General features: G+C 40.0%; 1 protein-coding gene across 6 annotated transcripts in view; it reads right to left on the bottom strand.

The window, feature by feature from the left end:
- The window catches only part of FAM184A (family with sequence similarity 184 member A), a 300,376-nt gene that overhangs the window by 93,574 nt on the left and 186,902 nt on the right, over positions 1-19,900 (bottom strand). For all 6 annotated transcript variants that reach the window (XM_077487031.1, XM_077487035.1, XM_077487036.1 and 3 more), the window contains exon 6: positions 4,555-4,752. In XM_077487031.1, the coding sequence (XP_077343157.1) occupies positions 4,555-4,752 (198 nt within the window). The remainder of the gene's footprint in view (positions 1-4,554; positions 4,753-19,900) is intronic.

Genomic DNA, 19,900 nt, shown 5'->3' with positions numbered 1-19,900 from the left:
TAATGCATAGAATGCATTAAGGTGAAAAAACATTTACCTTTACAACCCCTTTAAGGTGTGTTAAATAGTGCACCCCTGATGCCCTCCAACAAATTTTTTTCCGCCACTCAATGATATTTGATAAACACTTGTCAAACATGCAGTAAATGCTATAGGCACATTTACAGCTGGTTATAATAGACATGACATGTAGCTTCATTTTGGCCACACAGCCATGCGAATTGACACAAACGGTACATGTTTTTCAAAAGTGAACAGCTGTGTCCACTGTCCATAATATCCATTTTAGACCTCTTTACTTAGTGTTTGGGGAGCGGCTAAACACACCCCAAGTACCTGTTTCTGATGCCAGTGTGAACATGACCTTTTGGTTATAAAACATAAGTAAACAAAGCTAATTAGCTTTGCTAAAGCTAATTTATAAAACACATTTTTTTTTCCATTGTATACTAGCAACTAATGTATTCAACTTTATTTTATATTTATGTAATACAATAATAAAAAATAATAATAAAAAATGCAGTATTGTACCCACTTTCTACTTAGTTTACGCTAATTTTGTGCGACTGCTTTCTCTGGGGAGGAGGTGCACAGGAAAAATATCTGAAAGAAACTGAAACACTAAACCTCACCTCTTCAATGGCTCTCCAAAATATGTTTATATTTAATAGCAACATTTTTTTTTTTTATTACTGCTGGTTTAACATTTCACATCTAGAAATATCCTGCATTACCAAATCACAAGTTTTCGAGGTATGCTTAAGCTACAGTTTACAAGATCTCCTCCAAAGATTTGACAATGACCTGTTATAGCCATGTGGCCATATTAGGCCAGTGATGTCATAAGCATCAGCTGATCAGGCCGGCACTGACAGCTCATCCTTACTCTACAATTAAGAAACAAGGATTGTCTCTGAAACAGGGCCGTTTTCTGAATGCAAAGGGCCTGTATGGAAGATCGAAAGTTGAGCAAGCTCCCTGGAGAAAAATAAAATAGGTGAGGCATTGCCATCACTATATTGGACATAGCTTAAAGTGGGAGTAAATTACCATGGATGATTATTACCTATAGGTAAGCATATAGTAAGGCTTACCTATATGTACAGTACATATCTCCTAAATGTGCACTGTTTAGGAGATATCTACTTGTAAACCTGCCAGTGACATCACCATTGCATGCGCTCTGAAGCAACAGCATAACAAAGTACAGGAGCCCAACAACCAGGAAGGAAGACCGGGTAAAGATGGAAGCCATGTCAGAGGTGACATCGCACTGTTGGAGGGCTTCATTTTAACCACTTAAGGACCGCCGCATGCCAATGTACGTCATCAGAATGGCATGTACATGCTTGCCTTCCAGCGGGTGGGGGGTCCGATCGGACCCCCTCCCGCTGAATGCGGCGGTCCGTTTCGCTTCAGGAGCGATCCGGGATGAGGGGATGGACATTGGTTTCTGGCCATCCCCTCTCGATCACTCCTGGCGAGTGAGAAGCTTCCCCCGCTGTGTATAGTAAACACAGGCAGGGAGGAAGTGATGTCATTCTCCTCGGGGCGGTCTTTTTGACCGGATTACGAGGAGAAGAGTGAAAGTAAGTTTGCACCAACACTACGCTGACATGTAGGCACACATAGGCACACAAACCCCACTCCCCGATCCCAGCCCCCGCCCCCCCACCCCCTCCCAGTCACAGTGTCCCTGATTGCAGTGATCATTTATTTTCTGATCACTGCATTCAGTGTCAGTTTTAAAAGTAAAAACTGTCAAGGCAGTTAGTGTTAGGTCCAGGGTAGCCCCCTACCACCCCCAATAAAGGTTTAACCCCCTGATTGCCCCTAGCTTTAACCCTTTCACCTCCTTTTGCAAGTGTCACTAAGCGATCGTTTTTCTGATCGCTGTATTAGTGTCACTGGTGCCGCTAAGTAGCTAGTTATTTTTTAGGTTCACCGCCAGGTTTTTATAGCGCTAGGTACCCCGATATACTACCCAATAATGGTTTTAACCCCCTGATTGCCCCTAGTTAACCCTTTCACCCCCTTTTGCCAGTGTCACTAAGCGATCATTTTTCTGATCGCTGCATTAGTGTCACTAGTGCCGCTAGGTAGCTAGTTATTTTTTTAGGTTCACCGCCAGGTTTTTATAGCGCTGGTTAGCCAGTTAGTTATTTAGGTTCCCCGTCAGGTTTTTATATAGCGCCAGGGACCCTCATTCACTACCTAATAAAGATTTTAACCCCCTGATTGCCCCTAGTTAAGCCTTTCACCAGTGATCACCGTATAAGTGTTACGGGTAACTCTGGTTAGTTTGCTTTTTATAGCATCAGGGCACCCACCATTTATTACCCAATAAAGGTTTAACCCCCTGATCACCCGGTGGGTGATATCAATTAGGTTTTAGGGTCAGGGTCTGCGTCGCCCCAGGCAGCGCTAGGTTGGTGCCAGTACTGCTAACACCCAGGCGCAAAGCATACACCTCCCGTAGTGGTATAGAATCTGAACAGATCAATATCTGATCTGATCAGATCTATACTAGCGTCCCCAGCAGTTTAGGGTTCCAAAAAAACGCATTGTTAGCGGGATCAGCCCAGATACCTGCTGGCACCAGCATTTTGCCCCTCCGCCCAGCCCACCCAAGTGCAGTATCGATCGATCACTGTCACTTACAAAACACTAAACACATAACTGCAGCGTTTGCAGAGTCAGGCCTGATCCCTGCAATCGCTAACAGGTTTTTTTTTGTAGCGTTTTATATTTAAATCCCGAAGGCAGTGCTTGGTTTTCGGGGTCCCGTACATGGCTAGACTCCCAAAAAGTCCCCCACATGTGGTATCCCCGTACTCGGGAGAAGCAGCAGAATTTATTTTGGGGTGTAATTTCACGTATGCCCTTAGCATGTGTGAGCAATATATCATTTAGTGACAACTTTGTGCAAAAAAAATAATTTTTTTTTATATTCCTGCAACTTGTGGCAAAATATAAAATATTTCATGGACTCAACATGCCTCTCAGTAAATAGCTTGGGGTGTCTACTTTCCAAAATGGGGTCATTTGGGGGGGGGGTTTTGTGCTATTTTGGCATTTTATGGCCTTCGAAACTGTGATAGGTAGTGAGGAGTGAAATCAAAAATTTGCACCCTTAGAAATCCTGAAGGCAGTGATTGGTTTTCGGGGTGCCGTACGCGGCTAGACTCCCAAAAAGTCCCACATATGTGGTATCCCCGTACTCAGGAGAAGCAGCAGAATATATTTTGGGGTGCAATTCCACATATAACTATGGCATGTGTGAGCAATATATCATTTAGTGACAACTTTTTGTAAACTTCTTTTTTTGTGTCATTATTCAATCACTTGGGACTTGGGGTGTCTACTTTCCAAAATGGGGTAATTTGGGGGGGGGGGGTTGTACTGCCCTGCCATTTTAGCACCTCAAGAAATGAGATAGGCAGTCATAAATTAAAAGCTGTGTAAATTCCAGAAAATGTACTCTAGTTTGTAGACGCTATAACTTTTGCGCAAACCAATAAATATACGTTTATTGACATTTTTTTTACTAAAGACATGTGGCTGAATACATTTTTCCTTAAATGTATGACTAAAATTGAGTTTATTCGATTTTTCTTATAACAAAAAGTAGAAAATATATTTTTTTCTCGAAATTTTCGGTCTTTTTCCATGTATATCGCAAAAAGTAAAAATCGCAGAGGCAATCAAATACCATCAAAAGAAAGCTCTATTTGTGGAAAGAAAAGGACGCAAATTTCGTTTGGATACAACATTGCATGACTGCGCAATTACCAGTTAAAGCAGTGCAGTGCGAAATTGTAAAAAGACCTCTGGTCCTTAGGCTGTAAATTGGTCCAGGGCTGAAGTGGTTTAGGTAAATTAATTGTCGCTCACAAAAATACACTGGAGATTGGAGGCAGAATGGCCCCACTAACTTCAATAGGAATACCTGAAAAATTCTCAACACGAGCATTTTACAAGTTTTATGAGTGTTTTATTGCATGTTTTCTGGCAAAACAACAGCTGTCCAATCCTAATTTCCTCCCTCCTAGAGCATTCTATTGGCTAAAGTAAAAAACCCTGAACCTTGAATACACAGGTAAAATGCTTTTAAAGAGCTTTTAAAACGCTTGTAATATTTTTGCAAAACTCTCAAATAAAAACACCTGCTCAAGTGTGAATGGGGAACAAACATATATCTGGGTTGTGATATTATTTTTCTGTGTTACCATTAATGAAAAGATTTTGCTTACTTATTAAAGCAGTGCATCAAATAATGATATGTAAAATGTGGCAAGTTAAAGCAACCCCTCTGAATTTTTTTACTGATGAAAATGTGATTGGTTGCTGTAGGTTACTGCATATTACCATAGCACTTTGCACTACCTTACTGATCATGCCATCAAATGTTAAAATAAAAGAACCTGGTTGCTGATAGATTTGCCTATAACTCACAACTGAAACCATTAAAAAACTGTAAAACGGGCATTTTACTGCTACCTAAGATGCAGTGGCAAAGAATTAAGAATTGTGTCTGCATTCCCAGTGACTCACCATCTGTAGCTTCTTCTTCTCCTTATTTGTAGAGCTTTGTGCTGCCTCAAGCGCTGCTTGATGTTTCCATGACATCTCTTCTAACATCTTTGCATGAGCTTCTTTTAGCTGTAACGTCTCCTCCTCAAATTTGATGCGCAGGTTAATCAGTTCCTTCTCATAACATTCACGTTGGGTCTGCTTCGCTTCATTGATCTTCTGTAAAGAAGGAGACAAGGCAAACACTTTATGTAAGTACTCACCCATGCATCAGTTGTTAGACCCATCAATCAGCCTAAAACAAACTTTTTTTTTCTACTTCTGTTCCCTATGCTTAAATGCATAGACATATAATTAAAACTTTCATTCTGTGATTCAACATCTATGATTTATTAACACACAGAAGGAAACCCTGAAAGTCAGTAAGCTTGAAATGTCAGGTTAAATCCTCATATCTCCTTGAGGCACTTCAAACAGAAACATACATCTCCATATTAGACAAAGGCCAGTATATATGTCTAATTAGCCCAGCTCCAGTACATTTTCAAATGTTTTAGCCTAGGTATTATTTAAACCTTTTGTCCCTTTTATGCTTTATTTAGAAGGTTTACAGACAACACATTAGGCCCAACCATTCACTAGAAGCCCAGATTACTAAACTGAAGTTTATTTTGGTCATATGGAGGAAGCAACTCACTGGAAAAGACAATTATAATTATTATTATTATAAAGGATTTACACTGATCAGCCATAACATTATGACCACAGACACGTAAAGTGAAACACATTGATTATTTTGTAACAATGTTAAAAAAGGACAGTGTCATGGCTGGCCATGGCTTATTGATGAACATGGTTAGCAAAGGCTGGCTCATGTAGTCTGATCCAACAGAAGAGCTACTGTAGCTCAAATTGCTGAAAAAAATAATGCTGCTTCTAATAGAAAGGTATCAAAAACACATGGCATTGAATTGTGTTGTGTATTGGTCTGCATAGCTGCAGATCAGCTAGGGTGCCCAAGCAGACCTGTGCCAACAGCCAAAAGCGCCTACAATGGGCATGCGAGCATCAGAACTGGGCCATGAAGCAATGGAAGAAGGTGAACTGGTCTGATGAAATCAAGCATGGTTTGAGGAACACAAGTTGTTCTCCAAATTCTCCAGATCTCAATCCAATCAAGTATCTCTGGAATGTGCTGGAAAAATAAGTATGACCCATGAAGGACCCAGCTTAACTTGCAAGACCTAAAGTGAATGTAAACCCGATTCATGAATTTGACCTACGCACATACAGTTAGGTCCATATATATTTGGACACAGGCACAATTTTCATTCTTTTGGCTCTGGATGCCACCAGAATAAAATTTAAATGAAACAATCCAAATTATTTAAAGTGCAGACTTTCAGCTTTAATTCAAGGGGTTGAAAGTATCAAGTACAAATGTTAGGAACTGCAACCATTTTTATACACAGTCCCCCCATTTTCAGGGGCTCAAATGTAATTGGACAAATGAATATAATCATTAATAAAATGTTCATTTTTAATATTTTGTTAAGAATCCTTTACTGGCAAAGACTGCCTGAAGTCAGGAACCCATGGGCATTACTAAAAGACTGGATTTCCTCCTTTCTGATGCTTTGCCAGGCTTTAATTGCAGCGGTCTTCAGTTGTTCTACATTTGTGGGTCTTTCTGCCTTTAGTTTTGCCTTCAGCAAGTGAAATGCATGTTCAATTGGGTTGAGATTAGGTGATAGACTCGGCCATTGTAGAATATTCCACTTATTTTCCTACAAAAGCTCCTGGGTCACTTTTGCAGTGTGCTTTGGATCATTGTCCATCATCCTGTACTGTGACGTGACATCCAATCAACTTTGCTGCATTGGGCTGAAAGTATATCTCTAAACACTGTAGAATTCATCCAGCTGCTTCTGTCTTCTGTCATATCATCAATAAATAGCAATGACCCAGTGCCACTGGAAGCCATGAATGCCCATGCCATCACACTGCCTCCACCATGTTTTACAGATGACATTATGTGCTTTGAATCATGAGCTGTTCCAAGCCTTCTCCACACTTTTTTCTTCCCGTCATTCTGGTACAGATTTAATCTTAGTTTCATCCGTCCAAAGAATGCTTTTCCAGAACTGTCTTTTTTTAGATGTTTTTTGGTCTAATCTGGCTTTTTTCATTCTTCAGGATTATGAAGGGTTTGCACCTTGTGGTGAACCCTCTGTATTTGCGCTCGTGAAGTCTTCTCTTGGGTGTAGACTTTGACAATGATACACCCACCTCCTGTGTCCTTCACTTGTCTGGATGTTGTGAATGGGTTTTTATTTACCATAGAGAAGATCCTGCGATCATCCACCACTGTTATCTTCTGTGGACGTCCAGGCATTTTTATGTTGCTGAGCTCACGAGTGCATTCTTCTTTCCTCAGAATGTACAAAAATGTTGATTTGGCCACTCCTAATGTTGCTGCTATCTCTCTGATGGATTTGTTTAGTTTTTGAAGCCTCAAAATGGCCCGTTTCACTTGCATGGACAACTCCTTTGAACGCATGATGTAGGTTTACAGCAATAGATTTCAAATGCAAATACCCCACTTAGAATCAACTCCAGACCTTTTACCTGCTTAAATGATGAATAAATAACAAAGGAGTAGCCTGCACCTGGCCATGAAACAGCTTTTGATTCAATTGTCCAATTACTTTCAGCGTATATCCATTATATAACTATAGCTTGAATATGTTTTGGTAAATACTTGAAAAAAAAATTGTGCCTGTGTCAAAATATATATGGACCTGACTGTATATCTGTAGTGTTTACTCATCTCTCTCCAAAGCCCTGAGTCCTGTTTCTTTCTGCTGTTTCGTTCCTATGTTAGCAGCATGAAAATTTCTGACAAGTTCTCCAAGACGGGAGATAAAACCAGTCTGAAATGTGTGTCGGCATGGGTACTATAAATAGGTTAGCAGACAGCTTGTCCTGTCACAGCACAGCTCTTAAAGTATTTTTGTTCTTCTGCCTATGTGGAGGTGGGGGTGTGCCTTTCTTCCAATCAGCTGTGACACAGTGTATGCCCAGCCTACACTCCTACTGCTGAATGAGGAAGTAAAAATTCTAACACGATGTAAGAATACTAAAGAATAATACATGCTGAAGACAGCAGATATACATGTAGAACTTATGTAGGAGGATTTGCTTCATCCCTGTGTATCATCTGAGGCTGTTCACTTCACAGGGTATAGGAGAGGGTTTACATCCACTTTAAAGAATCTGCTGCTGACAGATTGGTGCCAGACACCACGGCATACCTTCAGAGGTCTAGTGGAGTCCATGCTTTGATGGGTTATGGAGGGTGATCATAATGATCAAAATGTTATTGGTGATAATGCCAACAATCTGCACAGCTCTTTACAAAACAGAGAGACAGTACTGTTGCAATACAATTCAATACAAGGGGCTGCTCATGACAGCTTAAAGTCATGCTTGGAAAGGTTGAGGGGAAAAGAAAACAATGACGACCAGGGGTAAGGTAGCTGGATATAGACACATAAAGCGTGAGAATGCTGTAAAGACTGGAGACTAAAACAGAGGGCAGATTATTTGGAGAAACACAATATGTCTGCCAGATGTTAGTATCTATCTATCTATCTATCTATCTATCTATCTATCTATCTATATATATATATATACACACACACACACACACACACATATATACACACACAAACACATTGTATATGTGAAGCAAACACAACATTGTAAAGAGTCAGCTGATCACATACTAACATCACACAGAACTAAGGCTACCTTCCCAAGCCTTTAAAAAAAAAAAATGACAAGTAAAATCCAGATGAGAGTTATCACTTCTGAATGATTTAACTTGTATGACCCATTTCAGTCAGCAATGATAAATAGGGGAGGGGAAATGAAACGAAGCATCAAGGCAGATGAGAAATATTTTGTGTATATAAAAAACAATAGGCAGGGATAGAATAGATAAGCATTCATAAGATAATGCCATTCAAGGTGGTTTCATTGTTCCAAGAACTTCAAATGCTACTGTTTTATAAGAATAAGGCTCCTTTCAAACTGATGCGATATTTTGGTTCTTTTCTAGGGTAACAAAAGCGTATGAAAACTATTCCCCATTAAATCCTAGGTAACTGTTCCCACTGCAGGTGCTCTGGGTTAAGAAAAGTCTTAAATGCTGCATCTTTTGGTGCACCAAAAAGGCACCTTCCATTGTAGGTCAAGTTGAACAAACCAAAAGTGGATCAGTGTGAAAGGGCCCTAACATGGATATTGCCCAATTGGACTTGTCACCGTATGGATTTGACCCACCAAGCTGGACTTTTCAACAAATATTTTTGGCAGAGACTTCAGCCAGAGACTTTATCTTCTTTTAGTATCCAAGATTACTATGTGAAAATATCTTGTACATCATATGGTCTAATGGTATGATTCACAACAAAAGCCCAAACTTTTTTTTAGATTAATTTATTATAAGAAATAGAAGACACCTGGACCACTGACTGGTTGTAAAATAAAGTGTCTTAATGTATATGGTTTTATTACCTGTATGGTACACCACATATTGGTCATATGATTGGCAAAATATCTCGATATTCTTGCAGATAGACCACTTGATGTTAGAGGACATAGAAATTTTTTTCACAAAACTTGTTGAAAAAGTTGAAAATAGGATTTGAATTTTATGATGCATCAATGGAAGTGGCTGTGCCTGAACAAAAGACAGTTCTACTGATACACCTGAAATTCAGGAGACCTTTGAAACCATGGGAGCAACTGGAGCAGATTCAGTTGTCAGAGTCAGAGAAATACATTCCTTATTAAGGGTACATGTTTAGCCACGTAACCACTTCCATAGCGGGACTATTCTGGCACTCCTGTCTTACATGTAAAAATCAGCATTTTTTGGCTAGAAAATTACTCAGAGCCCCCAAACATTACATATTTTATTTTAGCAGACACCCTAGGGAATACAATGATGGTCATTGCAACTTTGGTGGTCGTGGCAATATTTTATGCCATGCATTTGCGCAGTGGTCTTTCAAACGCAATTTTTTTGGAAAAAAATACACTTCACTAAATAAAAAATAAAAAAACAGTAACGTTAACCCAATTTCTTTGTATCATGTGAAAGAGTAAATAGATATCTAACATGTTACAGTTTAAAATTGTGCACACTGGCGACAAACTAAGGTATTTAAAAATCTCCATAGGGGAGCTTTAAACATTTTTATCAGTTACCAGTTTAGAGTTACAGAGGATACCTAATACCTAGGGGACAGCACATTTACACTGTTATACAAGCTGAATACTCACTACATTGTAGCAAAGCGTCATTTCTTCAGTGTTGTCACATGAAAAGATAGAATAAAATATTTACAAAAATGTGAGGGGTGTACTCACTTTTGTGAGATTCTGTATGTCAACCTGGCTGGCAAAACTGCTTAACAATTTAATAGTGCCCTTAATCCAATTTTACTGAAGTGCTGCTTAGCATACCCTTTTTAGAAGAGCCATTCCTTAACAAGTAACCTCTGATATAGGTTGACTCAAGTTTCTTTTTGACATGTAAATGTATTGCTAGTACCCTTTAATTATCTGCATATAGTTCCCAGATATTCCCTTTTGCAATTATATAACCATAACAAATCACTCTGTATGACTTTAAATCGCACGTGTCAGTTACTAAAACATTAAACTGTTATTAAAGTTTTACTTTATCAGACATATGTACCGGCTGAACCTGCCAGAAGTACCCTCTGGAGGTCCAGATGTCACTGGTTGAGAAACTATGTTTACAGTACCCCATACATCCTTCTCTAAAGAGGTTTCAGCAATCTTGTTATTTATATCAGATGTCAAGATCTGTCACCTTTGTGTATTAATGAAGCAAGATGATCGTATAATAAGAAGAGTAATTAAGCTGCATCAAAGTCATGTCCTTCTTTAAGAGGGCAGCCTGCCTACAAAAATGTGGAGATGTTAAAGGATACTTATAAAAGGACTGCCGCAAAGTATTGTGTGGCACATTTACTGTGCTCCCTGTTCGCATGCCTAATCTAGTAAATGCATGCATTACAACATTATCAATTATTAAATGTGGTAATAACAGGAGACACATAAAATGAATTCACTCAAGTATTTTGGTAATTAGTGTGTGAGCACTGACTGTGTCTAAGTTCCTAATAACTATACTGCCTGGTTTGTTCTGGAAGCGAAGGCTGATTTATTGTCAGTGGCATTTTACAAAGCAGAATTTTCTTACTAATTGATGGTATATACCATCATTCATAACATAGTAATCTTTCATTTTAACATTTTATTACACTGAAGTATACAGCACAAAACATACAAGTCTCCTGTATAGAAGGCTGGGCAGTTGCCCAGCAGGAAAAAAGGATGTGATGGCTAGATTACAAGTCTGAGAGATGACGGGTTAGAAACCTTTCTGTCACAGTGAATTTTTCCAGTGATTAAGTTGTCAGTCATTCAGGGGGGAAAAAAAACAAAAAAACATGTTACTGGTAGTTTTCAGACAGCAGATGCACTACAGGGTTGCCACTTAGGCAAAAGAAAAAGTAGTGCTTAGCTGCTTAAAATGTTAAATGCAAATATATACATTTTCGGTTATATATATTTTATTCTGTTTGAACTGTAAACAACCTGGTTACTTATTTATTTTTAGAGGAAAGCACAAATAATCAGAATCAGTCTGTCGGTGATTTGATTATTGTAACCTGGCATCTGATTTAGATGTGACTGATTGTTTTGTAATTATCAGTAATTTTTCTTTGTAGTTATTTAAAATATTTCTCTAAAGTCTAATCATACAAAAACCTGTTTTTTACTATTCACAAAAAGTATGCTGTACTGTGTACAAATCACTATATGGTTACATTTTTGGACACCAGTCCATCACACCTAAACATTTGGCCAAAAGTATGTGGACTTTCCTAGAAATTACTGGGTTCAGGTGTTTCCAGTAAAGGGTACTGTTAATGTTACAACATATAAAGATACTATAGACAATTGTTGGTTCAACGTGTCTAATAAATACACATACCAAAAAGGCTCAAAAAAGAAACAAATCTTTAATTTCCATATACAAATGGTTAGATTTAAAAAAGTTGAATACAACTGGTTAAAACCACAGTTACTGTATGCCCGTACACACGATCAGATTTTCTGACAACAAATGTTGGATGTGAGCTTGTTGGCACATTTGTTGTCAGACTTTCTCAAATTTTCAGCCAACAAATTTTTGTTGTCGGACTTTCTGATCGTGTATAAACAAGTACGTCGTACAAAAGTCCATGCATGCTTGGAATCAAGTACGAGCCGGAAGCGGTCGGTCTTGTAAAACTAGCACTCGTAATGGAGATATCACGTACGTCACTATGTTCGTAATTGTTGCCCAACATTTGTGTGACCGTGTGTATGCAAGAGAAGTTGGAGCCAACAACCTTCGAACAAAAATACATGGTTTTGTTGTCGGAAAGTCCGATCGTGTGTAGAAGGCATTAGTCTATCCAGGATGTGCTGGTCCTGGCTGAAGAATCGAAAAAACTTGCCTACGCATTTCGCAGGGAGTCCCGCTTCATCAGGGGCTTAGAATGGAGCACAACTTTGTACAAATACTGCAAATATATACAAACATATTATTAACAAATAATTATATTACCAAGAAATATTAAACATTAAAAAGTGTTTAGAGTCATGTTGCTTTAAATATTTATAATGGTATCCCAACAGAGCTTGTTACATACACCGCAGCATGTCATTGGCAAAGAGGGTGGGCAGGGAGGGCAAATTATCTCAAGTAAAATATAAGTTTAAACAAATTGTATATTCTAACCTCTACATTCATACCTAGAAAACTACCAAGAAGACTGCTGATTCACCTGTGTCGTTTTGGCAGTCAGTCCAGTGGAGAAGCTTGGGGAGCCCATGGGGATTAACTCAGTGTTCCTCCCAAGAGAAAACAGAGACCTATGTGATGATGGTGATGAAATAAACTTAGCAGTGATACCCCAAATTAAACCCATTCTCATGTGTTGAGATTAATTTAGATTTTTTCTTTAGCAGTATTTTGTCAACATGCCGGTTATGGTGGGTTTGGCCCTGCCCGTGTCTGCCAATTGTCCGTAGGTGTTGATGTGGTTATAGTATCCACCTCACTTTCTATCCCTGTAACATCCGAGACCCCACAGAGGCGCTTCCAGGACGGAATACACTTTCCATCACTATCCTGGCATGATGCGGCCTCTGAGCCACGTTATTTCTGGGTACCCATTTCCATCCATATGGAATGCAAGCACCCAGATGCACCTCCTTAGTTACATCATTTATATTCCCCTATCCCTTCCATCTATGCTGGTGTCTCTCCCTCTGAGCATATCAGCTAGGAGAGACCCACCACACCGCTCACTTGGCGTGTGGTACGCACTGGAGGGAGACTTTTATGGGGTGTATACCGCTACTTTGGTCTATACCCCATACTGGCAGGTCAGTGGACAGATGAGCGCACTTCCGTCCCTCCGGATCCAACATGGCCCTCCTAGACTTGTGATCCGGGCGACGGGGGCTGTCTCAGTGATTCTTTCACCCTCCCCTTGCAATTCAAAACAGACTCCCTTATACATATAAATACCTCCACCCATGGCTGCTTACATGTGGCTGCTAATTCATTTAAATACACAGAAGGAGGAAGTATGCACACCCAGTAAGCCATTAATATAGGTGAGGAACCCTTTAAAGGGGATGGAATTTCCAGTATAGTTCTACTTTCTGGGTTCACTTTATTTATAGTGATTTAAATAGCCTTTTATTGGTTTTCATATTGTTTTTTCACGGTTCCATCTATGCTGCAAGGATAAGCAAAAGCTTAGGTGTGGCTTGATTCACACTTCAATTTTGCCTCTTGTAACTTGGGACACTCTTTTTACCCAGGTCTGGCCCCTTTTGATTGTTTAAGGTAAGATCTCCTTGATTCCCACTCCACCTTCCTCTTCCCCCCTTCCCTTCCTCTTCCCCCCTTCTCCCTCCCACCCCCTGTATCCTTCCCCCCTTTTTCCTTCCCATGTTTCCTTCCTACTTGGCCTTCTTGTTTCCCTCTCCCTTCCCTCTCCCCCCTTTCCCCACCTTCCTTTGTTTCTTTCCACTAGTATTTCCCATTCCCCTTGCCCTTCCCCTTTCTCCCCCCATCCATTTCTCTCTCCCCCTTCTTTACCTCCTCCCTTTTCTTTTTCTTCCCCCCTTTTCCCTTCTTTCCCCCTTCCCCCCCCCCTTCCCTCTCCCTCCTTTCCTTTTCCCTTCCATCCCCCATCCCTTCCTCTAACCTTCTCCTTCACTAGCCCACATATCTCTTATATCACCACTAAGTTTATTTTATCACCATCATCACATAGAAGTCTGTTTTCTCTTGCGGGGGACACAGAGTCAATACCCAGGGGCTCCCCAGGCTTCTCCTCCACCGGGCTGGCTGACAAAAACTACACAGGTGAATCAGCAGTCTTCTTGGTAGTTTTCCAGGTATGAATGTAGATGTTTATACTTATATTTTACTTGAGATAATTTGTCCTCACTGCCGACTCTCTTTGCCAATGACATGCTGTGGTGTATGTAAAAAGTTCTATTAGGATACCATTATAAAATTTGAAAGCAACATGACACAGTTTGTTCAAAATTTGTAATGTTTAATATTTCTTGGTAATATAATTATTTGCTAATGTTTATATACAGTATTTGTTAATAATATGTTTGTATATCTTTGCAGTATTTGTACAAATTTGCTCCAATCTAAGGCCCTGGTGAAGCGGGACTCCCCTCGAAACACGTAGGCCAGTTTGTTAGATTCTTCAGCCAGGACCAGCACATCCTGGATAGACCTACAGTAACTGTGGTTTTAACCAGTTGTATTCAACCTTTTAAAATCGAACCATTTGGAAATGAAAGATTTGTTCATTTTTAAGCCTTTTTGGTATGTGTATTTATTAGACCCTGCAAGGTACAGTATCTCACGAAAGTGAGTACATCCCTCACATTTTTGTAAATATTTTACTATATCTTTTCATGTGAAAACACTGAAGAAATTACACTTTGCTACAATGCAAAGTAGTGAGTGTACATCTTGTAAAACAGTGTAAATTTGCTGTCCCCTCAAAACAACTCAACACAGCCATTATTGTCTAAACCACTGGCAACAAAAGTGAGTAAACCCCTAAGTGAAAATGTCCAAATTGGGTCCAATTAGCCATTTTCCCTCACCGATGTCATGTGACTCGTTAGTGTTACAAGATCTCGGGAGTGAATGGGTAGCAGGTGTGTTAAATTTGGTGTTATCACTCTCATTCTCTCATACTGGTCACTGGAAGTTCAACATGGAACCTCATGGCAAAGAACCCTCTGAGGATCTGAAAAAAATAATTGTTGCTCTACATAAAGATGGCCTAGACTCAAAGAAGATTGCCAAGACCCTGAAAAGGAGCTGCAGCAGGATGGCCAAGACCATACAGCGGCTTAAGTGGACAAGTTCCACTCAGAACAAGCATCGCCATGGTCAACCAAATAAGTTGAGTGCATGTGCTCAGCGTCATATCTAGAGGTTGTCTTTGGGAAATAGACATATGAGTGCTGCCAGCATTGGTGCAGAGGTTGAAGTGCTCCGACCATACACCGCACCAAATTGGTCTGCATGGCTGTCACCCCAGAAGGAAGCCTCTTCCAAACATGATGCACAAGAAAGCCTGAAGTTTGCTGAAGACAAGCAAAGGACATGGATTGCTGGAGCCATGTCCTGTGGTCTGATGAGACCAAAATAAACTTATTTGGTTCAGATGGTGTCAAGCGTGCGTGGCGGCAACCAGGTGAGGAGTACAAAGACAAGTGTGTCTTGCCTACAGTCAAGCATGGTGGTGGGAGTGTCATGGTCTGGGGCTGCATGAGTGCTTCCGGCACTGGGGAACAACAGTTCATTGAGGGAACCATGAATACCAACATGTACTGTGACATACTGAAGCAGAGCTTGATCCTCTCCCTTCAGAGACTGGGCCGCAGGGCAGTATTCCAACACGATAATGACCCCAAACGGACCTCCAAGATGACCACTGCTCTGCTAAAGAAGCTGAGGATAAAGGTGATAGACTGGCCAAGCATATCTCCAGACCTAAGCAAACATCCATGGGGCATGCTCAAACGGAAGATGGAGTAGCGCAAGGTCTCTAACATCCACCAGCTCAAAGCTGTCATCATGGAGGAGTGGAAGAGTACTCCAGTGGCAATCTGTGAAGTTCTGGTGAACTCCATGCCCAAAGGGTTAAGGCAGTGCTGGGAAATAATGGTGGATACACAAAATATTGATACTTTGGGCCCAATTTGGACATTTTCACTTAGGGGTGTACTAACTTTTGTTGCCAGCAGTTTAGACATTAATGGCTGTGTGTTGAGTAATTTTGAGGGGACAGCAAATTTACACTGTTATACAAGCTCTACACTCACTATTTTACATTGTAACAAAGTGTAATTTCTTCAGTGTTGTCACATGAAAAGATATAATAAAATATTTACAAATATGTGAGGGGTGTACTCATTTTTGTGAGATACTGTACATGTTAAGTCCCACCCTATTTTTGTTCTCATTCAGTAATTGTTTTATATGGGATGGTACCTTTGTAGTGTCATAATTGCCTCACATTCATCCCTCATACTCTTCTAACATAAACAAAATACATTCCAAGAGAGGTCACAAAAGACGAGACCTCACCCAGAAAAAAAGATGGCTAGTAAGGTGGTAGCGGGTACTAGAGGGTCAAGACAAAATAAAATTTCCACATATTTTATTAAATATCAAAACTACAATAGTTAAAATTTATCTCAGCAAAATGAACCTGTATAGAACTGGTCTTGATGGGTAACATATAGCTTAAGCACCTGCAATACATAAAGATGTATGGTGCACAAAACAACCAAACACTGCGACAAAAACAAACAAATGACAAAAAAACGGACTGGGCGCCAATGTCACCACACATGCAGTGAAGCCCTACAGGCAAACTGTCAAAAATGAAAATAAACTACAAATAATGGTAATAAATATTAAGGGAATCAATGCATGTGTGGCCCCCAGGGGTGTGGAAGGGTAGCAGATACTGATGATAGCTAACTAATTTTCCAGTGTCCCAGGTAATTTCCAAGCTGGAAGGCAATTTAATTCATCCTTCAATGTTCTAAATGGATAGAACATTAAATCAAATGGATATATAGAAGTCATTATACCTGTTGTGAAGTTAACGTTCCTGGAAAAATATATTGCTGCTGGAACAAAGTCTGGACATCTAACGAGGGCCGGATTTAAGTATAGAGTGGCCATTAATAAAGAGTTTACTGATAGCTAATTTATTATGTATCTTTGAACAAAGTATTGTTTACATTGAATATAGTTATCGTTTGCACGGTATCATCATTGACCTCATATCACTCATGTGTGGCTGTACCTAAATTGGACCAGCGCAGGAAACATGCAGTTCATATACAGCAGTAAAGTCTATCAAAAGACAAATACTTGTGTAGTCATGATTTCCTACATTACCACTTCCTCACGCTGTGTAAGTATGCTGACCGATCCTTTCCTGTATCACCTGTACAGTTTAGGCTGGGGGATCACTCGAGCAGCGTCTCCAGGCCATGCTGGCGTCAACGAGCTTTGCAACGGTGTGTCACGTAGCTTCGTCTGGACCTACGCTGGCTTAAAGTGCTGTTAAACCCAGACTATGAACATCTCTCATTACATGCTATATAATAGAGCAGGGATCCTCAAACTACGGCCCTCTAGCTGTTGTGAAACTACACATCCCATGAGGCATTGTAAAACTCTGACATTCACAGACATGACTAGGCATGATGGGAATTGTAGTTCCTGAACAACTGGAGGGCCATAGTTTGAAGACCCATGTAATAGAGTGTTCATACTCACAAGGCCACTAAAGAATTTGTTTTGTGTAGAGTGAAATATACCTGGTTGATTCTGCCTTCAGCTGTCCCTCCCATCTTCTCTGTGTCCCCACTGCTGTCTGAGATTGTGTAGACCAGCTGGTGTCTTCTACTGAGCTCCTTTGCTCCTTTTTCATATCTGTGCAGCCCATGTGACTATAGAGTCACACATGTAAGCGTATACACAGTGATACAATGACACTCCCCTCCCTCCTCCACCATGTCCCCCTACTGCTAAACACTATGGGGCCTGGATATAAGATGCTGATTGATTACATTCACTAAGAGACTCGAAAAAAAAAATGTTTTTTTTTATTTTTTATAAATCAGTGTTAAATATATCCAATTTAATTGCTAATACCTGTAATGTAAAAAATAACCTTGGATGTAGATGCCATCTGAACAAAATGAAAGCTAGTATCAGTCATCTCTGACTCCGCCTACAACATATTAATGCACAAAAAATACATTTAAAGTTTAACAAAGATTTATAGGGAGCTATAAAATTGTTTTTTTTTAAATCTTTTTGGGAACAATTTGGGAAATGCTGTTTACTGCTCCAGCGGAGCACAAAGCCAGGTCTACAGTGCCTTGAAAAAGTATTCACACCCCTTGAGATTTTCCACATTTGTCATGTTACAACCAAAAACATAAATTTATTTTATTGGAATTTTATGTGATAGACCAACACAAAGTGGCACATAATTGTGAAGTGGAAGGAAAATGATACATTTTTTTACAAATAAATATCTGAAAAGTCTGGCTTGTATTTGTATTCAGCCCCCCTGAGTCAATACTTTGTAGAACCACCTTTAACTGCAATTACAGCTTCAAGTCCTTTGGGGATGTCTCTACTAGCTTTGCACATCTAGAGAGTAACATTTTTGCCTATTCTTCTTTGCAAAATAGCTCAAGCTCTGTCAGATTGAGTGTCTGTAAATGGCAATTTTCAAGTCTATGTTACAACCAAAAACATCTATTTATGTTTTTGGTTGTAACGTGACAAAATGTGGAATATTTCAAGGGGTGTGAATACTTTTTCAAGATACTATGTAAAAGCTGTTTGATAAGTTTGGTATGGAAGAACTTGAGTGGCCTACAACGAGCCCTGACCTAAACCCTACTGACCACATTTAGGATGAATTGGAATGCAGATTGTGAGCCAGTTCTAATCCAACATCGGTACCTGACCTCACAAAATGCTCTTATGGCTGACTTGGCACAAATTCCTGCAGATACAGAATCTTATAAAAAATAAATAAAAAATCTCTCTGAATAGTGGAGGCTGGTTATAGTCATACAGGGGAGGCCCACCCAATATTAATGTTCATGGTTTTGGAATGTGATGGCTAACAAATTCACAGATGGGTGCACGTTAGTCATATAGTGTATATTATATAAGGCATATATAAAATATAACTGTGTATAAATATCTGTAATATATAAAATATTACTTATTAAAACTGCACAATTGTATATTATGTTTTCCATTAAACCTTATATAGTGGAATCCACTTACAAGGTAAAAACTTTAAGGCCTCATGCACACGAGACGCAGTTAAACGCGCGTTCAGATGCAGTTGGACAGTTTTTTCAACTGCACCTGAACTCATTCAATGTTATCCTATGTGTCCATGCACACAGTCTCGTTTTTTTCCGTTTATATGCAGTTGCGTTTAATCTCGTTTTTCCAGAAGCAAAAAAATGCGTTCAGAAACAAAAATTTCTGCGTTTCAGACGCAAAACGCGGCTAAACGCGGCTAAACGCGGCACCCGCGTTTAGCCGCGTTTGCGTTTATATGCGTTTTTAAAGGTGACCTTTTTTTTTACATTAAAAATCTCAAAAATGATTGAAAATGATGAAAAACCATTAGAAAAATATTTTAAACAATTGCAATTGCAAGTGGACAATCCACAACTTGTGGCAAGTGACGTGGCAAGTGGACAATCCACAACTTGTGGCAAGTGACATGGCAGGTGGCAAGTGATGTGGCAAGTGGACAATCCACAACTTGTGGCAAGTGACGTGGCAGGTGAAGTGGCAAGTGACGTGGAAAGTGGACAATCCACAACTTGTGGCAGGTGACGTGGCAAGTGACCTGGCAGGTGACGCGGCAAGTGACTTGGCAGGTGACGTGGCAAGTGGAAAATCAACAACTTGTGGCAGGTGACTGGCATGTGACGTGGCAAGTGGACAATCCATAACTTGTGGCAGGTGACGTGGCAAGTGACGTGGCAAGTGGACAATCCACTTGTGGCAGGGGACGTGGCAAGTGACGTGGCAAGTGGACAATCCACTTGTGGCAGGTGATGTGGCAAGTGACGTGGCGAGTGGACAATCCAC

This window comes from Lithobates pipiens, unplaced genomic scaffold (genome assembly GCF_037356315.1).
Source record: "Lithobates pipiens isolate NorthernLeopardFrog02 unplaced genomic scaffold, aLitPip1_a1.2 Scaffold_18, whole genome shotgun sequence".
Lineage (NCBI taxonomy): Eukaryota > Metazoa > Chordata > Amphibia > Anura > Ranidae > Lithobates > Lithobates pipiens.
The sequence above is the reverse complement of the archived record's forward strand: the minus strand, read 5'-3'. Positions and strand labels throughout refer to the sequence as shown.